This window comes from Argentina silus (genome assembly GCF_951799395.1).
Source record: "Argentina silus genome assembly, chromosome: 4".
Taxonomy (NCBI): Eukaryota; Metazoa; Chordata; class Actinopteri; order Argentiniformes; family Argentinidae; genus Argentina; species Argentina silus.
Window position 1 is genome coordinate 23278251 of NC_139658.1, and position 12500 is coordinate 23290750.

At 47.6% G+C, this 12500-nt stretch overlaps 1 protein-coding gene across 1 annotated transcript in view; it reads left to right on the forward strand.

Moving 5' to 3' along the window:
- Positions 1-12500, forward strand: part of pax7a (paired box 7a) — a gene marked incomplete at both ends in the record, with an annotated part of 43317 nt that overhangs the window by 19727 nt on the left and 11090 nt on the right. The window contains one exon of the mRNA XM_083668548.1: positions 6280-6479. Within this exon, the coding sequence (XP_083524674.1) occupies positions 6280-6479 (200 nt within the window). The remainder of the gene's footprint in view (positions 1-6279; positions 6480-12500) is intronic.

Here is a 12500-nt window from a genome sequence, read left to right on the forward strand (position 1 = left end):
GTCATATACAGCTCCTTATGGGGGACTGGAAATTCTCCCATCTACTTCAAACGTAAACATTGAGGTTATCTTCCAGTCACATTGTCACGAGTATCTATCCTAAACACATCCTTCCGTAAAACTGTTGTGAATCATCTCTCATGGCTCCCCCCTCGCTTGGCAACCGCTTGTGGGATGCTCAGGCTGAAGTGCATTCAAGAGAAATGCCGCCCCATTCTCTGTAAAAATGCAAATTGGGAAGTTTGTCAGTTTATTTGATGTCGCTGCATGATCCCCGCCCCCGAAAACATGCGTCCTCTCCAGCACCCATGTAGTCCCCAGGACAGGAACAGACGCGTTTATATGCAGGCCCGCAGCAGCAGAGGCAGCGCAGAGACAGATGCATGTCAGAGATACCAGATCACATCTCAAGCGTATGCCGCTTATCACCGCCCCTGTTTGCATAATTAGGGCTTTTGATATTTCTACCCCTCCTGACTGACAAAAAGTATAATTGCAACATCAACTACGACAAAAGGCATGTACAAAATAAACAAGTAAACATAAATAGAAAGAAAAGATCGAGGCTGTTATTTTTGTCCTGTGGGAAATTTAAAAAAAAACAAAAAAAACAACAACAACAACAACAACCCCGCCATTAAACAAAATCTTCTTTCAGTCACACTCAACTGGTGTGATTCGCAGCTCAAAGGCTGGTCCCATGAATGCCTGCAAAACACGGAGTGTGAGGCCCGATTGTAATTATTCTGGAACTAATATGCTTTTCAAAATGAGCCATTATGAGCTAATGCTGCACTGCCAAAGCCCTGTCTGTTTTTGTCCCTCTGTCTTGGGGAGTTTGCTTAAAAAGGTACAGCTGACATTAAAGGCCATTGGTTACGGTATCAAAAACAGCACATGTATTGGATACCAGCTACAGCTGCGCCACCGCGTTGAAGCTAATACTGACTCAGAGGTAATCTGAGAGGGAAACGAGGATGCAGGCCGCACATCGATGGCACATGGAGGCTTCTTCAGCACTACGCTGAAATACACCTTTATATATAATAATATATCATATAATATGCCAAAGCGACTTACATTGCAGTGAGTGCATACATTTCAGTATATATGGTCCCAGCGGGAATCAAACCCACAACCTAAGCGTTGTTAGCACCATGCTCTACCAACTGAGCCATAGAGGACCACGTTTACCACGGAGGGGAAGTGAAGGCTGTCCTTTTGTACAGTCCAAGTATCCATTTCTGACCTATATTTTTCATGTATAATCATCTATACAGACGCATGGAAGTGATAATGATATTTTACATTCATTTGACTGTAAGATTCACACACTCACTTTGGTGTTAAGGCTGAGCCTCGTCAGTGTTGCGTTTTACAGGTATGCAATTCTGAAGTTGTCGCAGTTATTTATTAGTGTTATTTAATTTATTGTAGGCTTATATGGGATTTCTGCCGTGTGTGTGTTGAAGGGTTGAAAGTCCCGTCAGCCTCCTGGGTTGTGGTGTTGTGGTGGTGATGTTTCGGCTGATGGTGTGGGAGTACGAATCTGAGCACTGTGTCTCTGTGATAACGCTCCACACAGCTCCTAGGCTCTTTCTGTCTGTCTTTTAGTTAGAGAGCAAATAGAAATTGGGATTGTATGGTTTGTCATGCATGTAACCACAGTGTTCTTAAGGAGCGGCGGGCCCAGTGTCTTTATTGACTACTCTGCCTCGGAGAGCAGTCCATTTAAGCCACATTACCTCAGAGTCCCCCTGGGGTTATGCTGGGGAGATGGGAGGAAAAGAGAGGGAAGAGAGAGTCCATTGGGTTGGCGAGGCGGGGGAGGAGGGGGAGGAGGGGGAGGAGGGGGGAGGTGGAGGAAGGGGGGTGGGGGTGGGGAGGGTGATGAGTATTCCATCTGCCTGCTGTCTGAGCAGCCTGAGGGGTCAGGAGAGAGGAGCATCAGCAGAGAGAACTGTCTTTAAACCTCACACTAACCCCTAAACTATTAACCAGCTCAGGTACTCAAAGACAAAATTCTGGTGTTACTGGTTTTGTTTTGCTTTTTGCAGCGATCACACTGTTAACACTTTATTAGGAACACCTGTACATCTTCTCATGGTGGAGGGGGTGTAATGGTGTGGGGAATGTTTTCTTGGCACACTTTGGGCCTGTTAATACCAATCAATCGTCACTTGAATGCCACAGCCTATTTGAGTATTTTTTGCTGACCATGTGCATTCCTTCATGGCCACAATTTACCCACCTTCTAATGGCTACTTCCAGCATGATAATGCACCATGTCACAAAGCAAAAGTCGTCTCAAACTGGTTTCATGAACATGACAATAAGTTCAGTGTTCTTCAGTGGCCTTCCCAGTCACCGGATCTGAATCCAATAGAACACCTTTGGGATGTGGTAGAACGGGAGATTCACAGGTTGAAAGTGCACCTGAAAAATCTGCAGGAATTGCGTGATGCAATCATGTCATCAAGGACCAGAATCTCAAAGATATGTTTCCAACATCTTGTGGAATCAATGGCACAAAGAATTTAGGCTGTTTTGCGAGCAAAGGGAGGCCCTGCCCAGTATTAGTATGGTGTTCCTAATAAAGTATTCAGTGAGTATATATATCGTTATAATCTACTGATGATTTAAGTGTATGTTTCGCCCTCAAAGAGATTCTTTAAACACCCTGACCAACCAGTTTAAATTTGAATGAATCGGTTAAGTCTTTGAAAATGCAATTAATTCCACACACAGAGTGTTTTGTAAAACAGCAGTGATCTGCTACTGATCCCCAGAAGTTAGTTACCTTTATAGGAAACATATGGGCCCATTCACAAGTAATGGGATTCAATTAAATCCAGTAAGTAAAACAATTTGTGTTTCAGTTACAACATGTTTGTCTCTCTATTGTTATTCAATTTGGTCTATAAACATGACTTTGAATCTTAACCAAACCCTTCATATGGACGACACGGTCCATGGACTACCTGATTAGTTTAAAACAGGCTTTTTTTAAAGAGGCTGCTTTTTTTTTAAATCAATATTGAGCTAAAGTCTTGGAGGGGCCTAAAGCAGGATACATAGCTGTAATCATGCCCACTGGATGATGCATAATTACCCTCTAATTGCCTGATAAACAAGGAGCCAAAGCACAAGTGCTTATCAATATCCCCCAAAACCTTCAAATGGATTTACAGAGACGGCGGCATTATACCGAGGTTTAATCAGGATGTACCTTATTGTTTCGAAGCCGCAGTGAGAACCGTTAAGGCATTGACCTCAGCACCCACGGGGAATTTGTTTATTCAAAGGTAATATATAAGAAATAATCATCCACTGTTATGTCCTTTATCAACGCTGACAGATGTGTAAACCATGGAGGAGACACATGTTATTCAAATGCGAAAAGCTTTGTTTTGCGTGTCGTGAAACAGATTGTCGGCTAAATTGTTTATTCCGCTACCCGGTACGTGACTGCGTCTCAGGAGCTGATAGGCGCTGCATCCGTAAATACCAAATAACCATAAGATAAAAAAAACAAAAACATCCTGGATGCTGTGTAATCTGCCCCAGTGTCATAACGTGTTTCTGGACCGGTTGGTGGATCGTAGATAGTGTTCTGTTGTCTGTCTGTTGAAGGGGGGTTTCGCTTGAGAGAACGGGGGCCAGGCTCGCGGCAACTACGAGTTAACCAACCAGACACCCATGCAGCCGACAGTGAGAGGCGCCATATGTTCTGACTGAATTCTGTTTCTGTCACAACCCATTGTGACACGTTCGGTGGCCCAGTTTGGCTGATGAACCCTGGCATCCCAATCACGCCACGTTGCCGGGATAGAGATGGGTTTCTCACATCGCCTCCCTAGTTGCACCAATGTCTGCGCCTTTTTACCCGTAAGCCCCTGCTCATTACGGGGAGGGCTGTTGACCTTCAGCCCAGAGCGTGCCAGACTCGTGGTTCACGCACACACAAGCAGACAGTTGACTACACGGGTGCCATGATCACACATATGGCGCTGGACATGTGAACGAGGTTCAGTGACAGGTGGTAATACACGCTTAGTACACGCTTAGTACATGATCATTAGTGTTCATTGCTTGATTGAGTAAAAGGTTGATACTTGATGTCAACCCTCCAAATACTAATAACGGGAAGAAAAAAAAAAGGGAAGAATTATCCAGTTTTAGGATTCTCTGAAGCGAGGCCATGCACACGATCCTCAACCCTCTCAGACTCAAAGTAAACAAAGGGGAAGAAAATGTAAGCAAAAGAAAACAAGTCAAGTAGAATTCTATGGTGTCTGGCTTAAAACCCCCAGGAGCACCCCTCCCCCCTTGCTCCCGCTGCCCCCCTCCCCCCTCCCCCTCCCCTCCCCACTCCTCCCCTCCCTCCTCCCCCTGTAGGACACAGAGGTGACTTTGGAAAGTGATCTATAGACCGCTGTGCCGGTCTCAAGTGTTGTCATGGCGCGTTAACGGGCAAACCGCTGTGTGTGCGCACCCTCGTAAAAAAACAACAAAGAAACACGGCGTATATATATGTACATATTCAACGTTGTGTGTTCAAGGGTATTTCTGCTGTCGTTGGAAGAATCAATCTTTATTAAAAAAGGGTAAGACGAAAGAATTGATTTAATGAATGCGGCTTCATGTCCTGCAGCCTCATGTAATCCATAGAGAATCACTGAGTGCGAGCTCTGGGGGGACAAAAAGACGTTCGCAGAAGACTCATCGAGTGGCCTGTAATGATAGTCTCCATATAATCCCATAATTCCTTGTTTAATTAAACTCCAGAGCCGGCCTTGAGTCGGCGCCAGTTTGGTTGGTCTTTTCTTCTCACAGATGTTGTTTTCCGAGGCTGTTTTCCGAGGCTTTCTTTTGTCCGTTTGGTGTGTTGAGACCATCCTGGTCAAGGTTTGGTGAAACTGAGCTTAGTTGTGACCGGGTCTGATGCAAGGAGGGAACTCAGTGGGGCACAGGAGGCTTCCAGGTGACCGTTACAGGTGGGGGTCGTTACAGTTGGTTAGAAGGAGGTTGTTCGAGGGACAATGATACGTTCGCCGTACACACACTCACTCCCTCTCTCTCTCTCTCTCTCTCTCTCTCTCTCTCTCTCTCTCTCTCTCCTCTCTCTCTCTCTCTCTCTCTCTCTCTCTCTCCCTCTCTCTCTCTCTCTCTCTCTCTCTCTCTCTCCTTCTATATCTGTCTTTCTATTATCACTCCGTCTCTCTTCCATCGCTCCCTCTCTCTTTATGGATGGCGTATGATGCAACCCAAATAGCCCGAGAGCAACACTGGCACATCACACCAGCTTGTCAACGTCTCAATGAGGAAGATGTGGAAATATGTATTTTCACGACACGAAGTGAAAAGGACCGTGTTGGTTTCAATAGACGCATAGACGAGGAGGGAAAATGATGCAATTTTTCTAAAATGGAGTTATAATGGTGATGTGTTGTGGTAATACACATCCACTGTCACAAAATGTTCCTCTTGGGCGCTGGGATTGTGCGGCTTTGTGTGGTATCTTTATTCCCGTCAGCGAAAATAGCAGCTTAGTCGAACGCCAAAAAAGTAACGTAAAAGATACGTTGTAATTCATTTAATGACAGCGAGTGGAAACACACGGGACTGTATGGTTTTGGATTGATATTGTGTCGTATTATGTATATTCTGGCTGGGCTGGTTTTCCGCACTTCTGCCCTGGGCCATTGTGACAGAATAGAGGGCCGAGAAACAGCAAGGTGGCCTGCCTAGATTAACCCCTCTCCCCACCCAAACCCTCCTCCGCCCCCCCACACTGCCCGCGGCCCTCGGCCTCCAGAGCCCCGGGGGGCTCTCTCTGAGGAAGGATTGTGTATCAGGCCTCTTATATACTGTATAAATATCCACAGATTAAGATAATATTGGCTCTGTTGTGCTTGGAGAGTGAGGAAAAGCTGTCATTTGAATCCTCTTTGCAGTCCCTCCCCCTCTGTTTGATTCTTGCGAACACCCCTAGCAACTGAAGTGGGCGGTGCCTTCAGATCACAGGAAGTGCTTTTCGAGTGTGCGTTGACCATATTTATACCCATTGTTGGTATTGGTTTCTCATCCACATGAACAGATATTCAGGGGTTGATGTGATTGATATGATATTCCTTCTCAAATCAGAGGCCACAGACAACCAGAGAGAGTGAACCAACTGAAATGACTTTCCTCTCCATTTCCGCGATACCGTGTTTTGTTGTCATTTCCCATACTGACTGAGCTGGCCTCCCCCTCCCTCCCTCCCCTCTGGCCCAGGCAATCGTACAGACGATGGTTCGGACGTGGAGTCGGAGCCCGACCTGCCCCTGAAGAGGAAGCAGAGGCGCAGCCGCACCACCTTCACGGCGGAGCAGCTGGAGGAGCTGGAGAAGGCCTTCGAGAGGACGCACTACCCCGACATCTACACCAGGGAGGAGCTGGCTCAGAGGACCAAACTCACAGAGGCCCGCGTACAGGTACACACACACACACACACACACACACACACACACACACACACACACACACACGCTGGCTGGCGCACACACACACACACACACACACACACACACACACACACACACATGCTGGCTGGCGCACACACACACACACACACACACACACACACACACACACACACACACACACACACACACACACATGCTGACACACACCCAGACACACTTGCTGGCACACACCGCACACATGCGCACACACACACACACACACACACACACACACACACACACACACACACACACACACACACACACACACATGCACACATAGAATATGTTCTCCCTGTGATAGAGCCCCTTTATGGTATCAGCTTACAATTAATGATGCCTTTCACAAGTCATCTCCTGAGAGCAGTCTATCAGTGTGCTCATATGCATTCATCAGATGTAAAACAAACTACTAAAATAGTTTACTTGGCATCCTTAATTCAATATGCTCCCAGCAGACTATAATATGGTTTTGATAGATATGTTTATTTCCCTTCAAAAGGTTTCCAAATTATCCTTCTGTGCTGGAGACATACTGTATAACCTTATTGTGGAGTCAAACATGCTGCCAGATTTATTTACATAAATGCATTTTGGATGCAACCATGTCATGCCCAATTGGACTATATTTATTCCATTTATTCAATTTGTATTTCCTCTTGTTCTCGTGATGCAGTTTATCACTCATGGCCAAGACGTATTTATTCATCGGTAGAATTTTTTTAAATTTTTTGTCCAAATATCTCTCACTTCAGGGAATCCACCGCTTTCTGCGAGCCCTCGGCTCCTTTAAGAAGGCCCTTAAAGGGACGGTCCTCTTTCACACTCAACACCCATCAGGCCTGACAGCTTGTGTACCATGTGGTTTTATGTAACACTGAAGGAAAATACAGTAGAGTTATAGCAGCAGCTGTTCTCGTAGACTTTGGGAGGTAGGGAGGGGGGGGGAGGGAGGGGGGGGGAGAGAGAATGCATTCCTGATGGATTTCTCATCCTCTGGCCAGGATCTCCCCTCATCACTTTCAAGCTTGCCGCCGCTTGTAAAACCCTCTGCATATCACAGAGGGTCCCTCATCCTCTCCAGGGACCCCATGCCCCGACAACAACATTAATCAATCAAAATGGGCCGGGGCACCCCTCTCCTCTTACCACCCCGTCCCCCCGTCCCCCCCATACTCCCCCTGAACCCCTCAAACTCTGCCCTGCTCCATGCTAACTGCTGCTCCTCATACTCCAAAACATGCGCTCGGGGTAACTGATTCCACACATGTCTGTGTCTGTCTCCAGACCCCTCCGAACACAAAGATGCATGTCTAAATGGTCGCTAGCCCCACTCAGGGGAGGATGCTAGAAGAGATTTATCATTATGCTTATTTCGTTGTAATAAATCGTGTTTTAGAATGTTTCGGATATGCTTATGAGGCGAACTTGGGCAAGAGGTCTTTAGTTTTTTTTATTTGATGAGTCTGTTTTTATGAAGACTTTCTTCCATTACTTTGTTTTGAATATTCTGGAAAACACAGGCAGATATATATCACATCTGATAGGTTATGAGTTAGGACAGCGGTGTGCAAGGTATTTTATTTGCAATGTCATATATTTGTCGTTTGAAGTTTAACTGTAGCATCAGAATATAAGCCGAAGAGTGGAGCTTTGTGAAGCTCGTTGTGATAGGTTATTTGGAGGAGAAGATCCAGCAAACCTGGTTCTCATTGGTCAGTTGTGTGCCATGTGGGTTTAGGAGCACAGAGAATCCTCTGTGTTGTCCAGGCTCTTTCTAGAGACATACGTTCTGGTCAATTACATTTCAGTTTTTTAGAGAGAATCCCTTTAGGCAATTTTCCTCTTTGTGTATATTTATGGCGACTGATGCAAATTTTAAAAAATCCAAACGTGAAAAAAACCCGAAACAAAGTGGAAAACTGAAAGGACACTTTTTCTCCCCTCAGAGATAATAGAGCTAAATGATGTCATGTGAGAACCAGAGGTATTTGAGTCATGGATATAATTTGTTAATGCAGTTTTCCTCATAATCTAATACTGAAAACGCTTTGAAAGTCTCCAAAGGTCGACTGAAACTTAATTTTCTGAGAAGGTCACCCCGAGAAAGTGACTTTAGTATACCAAAGTAAATAATGGCCATCGGTCTTCAATGTTGCTCGGGCGGTTTGGCGAGAGAAGTGAAAGAAAGGCAGAATAAATGGAGGCCATTGTGGAACGGTCCCTTTTTTAGTAGTCATGTGTGGGTTTTGTCATTGGCTCTGTTACACCGGCTAACTGCGTCTGTGTGTCAGGGACTTACCCTGCTCTGCTCTCGGCTGGAGCCCTCAGACAGACCCTGATTGACCACGGTGACCACCAGAGACATGATACACCGAAGACTTTCTGGAGCCACCTCGCTAAAAGAGGACCTCCCAATCCAATTGAATAAATAATACGTTTTATAAAAAGACATGGGAGAAAAACTTCTTGGATTTTGCTGTGTGTGTCTGTGTGTGTGTGTGTGTGTGTGTGTGTGTGTGTGTGTGTGTGTGTGTGTGTGTGTGTGTGTGTGTGTGTGTGTGAACTTGATGGCTTTCGTGTCAGTGCGTTTTTGAAGATGTCAACCAGCTGGGGTTCTCACATCATAGGTGCCCAAATGGCCCTTCACCGGGCAGGGCAGAAGACCCTGTGACCCGGGGGACGACCTGCTCCAGCACAGCTGCAGTGACGCATCTTCCAGATGTCAGCGAAGCGGGGGGAGACAGAGATGAGGGAGAAACCAAAAGCAGAAGGGGGGTCTTTAAGACTCATCTCCTCTGTAGGATTTGTGGTTGTGGTCACGGCTTACACTGTTCGTTTGTTATGGAACTTGGTGCTAATCTGTAAAGCAGGGTTTTGAGGTTTAACACTGAGGAGGTGGTTGCCGCGTGTAGCCGGTAGGGAGGCGGTGCGGGCGCGAGCCCGATCCCAGCTGAGAACGGCACTGTGGGGACGGAGCTCAGGACTCAGGGCTGTAATGACAGGTGATGAGTGTTTGGTTTAGCAGTGACCCCCAGAGCTCAAACTCACTGCTTCATAAACTCAGCTAACTCCCCCTTGTCTGCCCCCGCCTGCCATCTTGAGGTACACTGGCCCATCCATCTTCATCAGCCCCCCCCCCCCCCCCCCCCACACCTCAAACACAGCTACCAGCAGCCCTCCAGCAGCCCCCCCCCCACCCCCAGCCCAGCCACTGTTTTATCACTCCAACTGACAAATTGTGGGATATGATCCATATCTCACAGCAATTAGTTCCAGACTCCCTTAGTGGGAGGGAGGCTAACGCTAAGGCTGCCTGTCTCCCCCTCCCCTCTCTCCCCCTCCCCTCTCCCCCCCTCCCCTCTCCCTGTGTGTTGCTGCCATTCTGCATCTGAACAGATCAACTCCTAATAGGAGCAGGCAGTGGAGTCATTCCACAGGCTATTAGGGAAGAGAGCATCACTTATGTGTCCATCCTTCTGAAGTGTGCGCCAGGTGGAAGATTGTCTGTGTGTGTGTGCGGGGGGGGGGTGGGGGTGGGGGTGGGAGGGAGGGTTGCTGTCAGAGAGGCCAGAGAACAGAGAGAGAGGGAGGGAGGGAGGGAGGGAGGGAAGGAGGGATGGAGGGAGGCCAGAGGCTGGGGGCCGCTGTAAATCAGCGCTCTCACACACACACATGAAGTGAATTACCTTCTCTTCTATTTAGGCTGAAGGTTTTAAGAGGTCTACCCCACCTCTACTGAAGAGGCTCATCTGAGAGTGGCGCTGGCTCGCTTACCCAATCTGTCACATAGATCCCCTTTCATTACCAATAAACATCCTGCATGTAGCTAGTATAGTTAGTGGAATCTAATAAGGTATAAGCATTGCCTTTTATGAAGCGTAAAAATCAATTTGGCAAAGAAGTTTCTCTCTCTCTCTCTCTCTCTCTCTCTCTCTCTCTCTCTCTGTCTGGAGGTTGGGCTGATGTGTTGATGGTAGCAACGCAGGGAGGAGGGAATCCTATTCTGACCCAGTGCTGTCCTGTCTCTGGAGACCAGGGGAGGCTGGTGAAGGTAGGAATCAGAGGACGGGTTCATTGTAATGCATGGAATGGAATGAGAAATGGTGTCAAACACACTGTGATGAATGGAATGAGGAATTGTATCAATTCCATTCCATGCATCACAGTGTGTTTGACACCATTTCTCATTCCATTCCATGCATCACAGTGAGCCCGTCCTCCGATTCCCACCTCCGCCAGCCTCCCCTGGTGCACACAGTCTCCGTGGGAACCCCCTCTGCTTGTCATTATCATTTTGAACAGGCGTACAGTCATCAAGAGATGAATCCACCCAGTCTATCCCCACAATGTGAAAAGCTCACATTGTTACACATTCCCTGACAATGGATACGTGCTTGTGGTCCTTTATGCAGTCGAAGGGTACAGAGAAAACAATGGCATTATGGAGATGTCATATCTGACAAACGCAAATGTGTTTACCAACGCCAGGAGAGGAAAGCATCGTCTGTGACAACAACACGGCCCACCCAAACCACCAGGCACCTCGGTCCCCACCACTCTGCTGTTATGTTCCATAAAAGGAATAAATAGGATTTATGTAGATTGTGGAGGGGAAATTGTTGCAATGCGTCCGTGTGAATGTTCTAACAGTTTCTTATTATTAGAATTTAAATGACTTTGGTTCAGTGCCTCTGTATTCCTGATACTTATCGCGCTAATCCCACTCTCCTCTCAAATTCACACTGCCAGCTACTTTAATTAGCATAGTAGCAGTCTGGCTGGCAGGCAGGCAGGCAGGCAGGCAGGCAGGCAGGCAGGCAGAAAGACAGGCAGGGGAGATGCAGGCAGGCAGGCAGGCAGGCAGGCAGGCAGGCAGAAAGACAGGCAGGGGAGATGCAGGCAGGCAGGCAGAAAGACAGGCAGGCAGGCAGGCAGGCAGGCAGGGGAGATGCAGGCAGGCAGAAAGACAGGCAGGCTGGCAGGCAGGCAGGCAGGCAGGCAGGCAGGCAGGCAGGGGAGATGCAGGCAGGCAGGCAGAAAGACAGGCAGGCAGGCAGGCAGGCAGGGGAGATGCAGGCAGGCAGAAAGACAGGCAGGAAGACAGGCAGGCAGGCAGGCAGGCAGGCAGGGGAGATGCAGGCAGGCAGGCAGAAAGACAGGTAGGCAGGCAGGCAGGCAGGGGAGATGCAGGCAGGCAGAAAGACAGGCAGGCAGGCAGGAAGACAGGCAGGCAGGCAGGGGAGATGCAAGCAGGCAGACAGACAGGCAGGCAGGCAGGCAGACAGACAGGCAGGCAGACAGACAGAGACTCAGGGATATACATGGTAAAGGTATTGCGTGGTTGTAAACTATGTGGATTTCTGTGTTGTAGATCCATTTCCTTGGACTTGTTCCCTGTGGATTTGTGGATCTGCCATTGAGAGTGCACAATAGCTTTGATTTACCCTCACTCTTAAGCCTGTAGTTCAATTAAAACAAAGAGTGGCAGGCTTTTAAAAATCTCTGTAAATTGTTATTTAAATAAAATAAAACAGATTTCCATTTTCTGTAATGTGCATCGCAGTGTTGTGCTAGTGTTATCATTGATCTGTGATAAGAGAGTTTAACCAACGGCTCTGTAGAAATCAGTGTGTGTGTGTGTGTGTTTCTGTGTGTGTGTGTGTGTGTGTGTGTGTGTGTGTGTGTGTGTCTGTTTGTGTGTGTGTGTGTGCGTGCGTGCATGCGTGCGTGCGTGCGTGCGTGCGTGCGTGCATGCGTGCGTGCATGTGTGTGTGTGTGTGTGTGTGTTTACTGGCTGCGAGGGAGGCTGAGAGAGAGAGAGGGAGAGAGAGAGACGGTGGCCACTGCCACTCTAACCAGAGATAAGCATTAACAGATCTGTGGCATATCAAAGCCACCGTTGTTAACACACATCTCGAGATCTCAACCACTCCACACTGAACGCACACACATGTGTTTGCAGGTCCTTCACACTCGCCTAGTAACTCC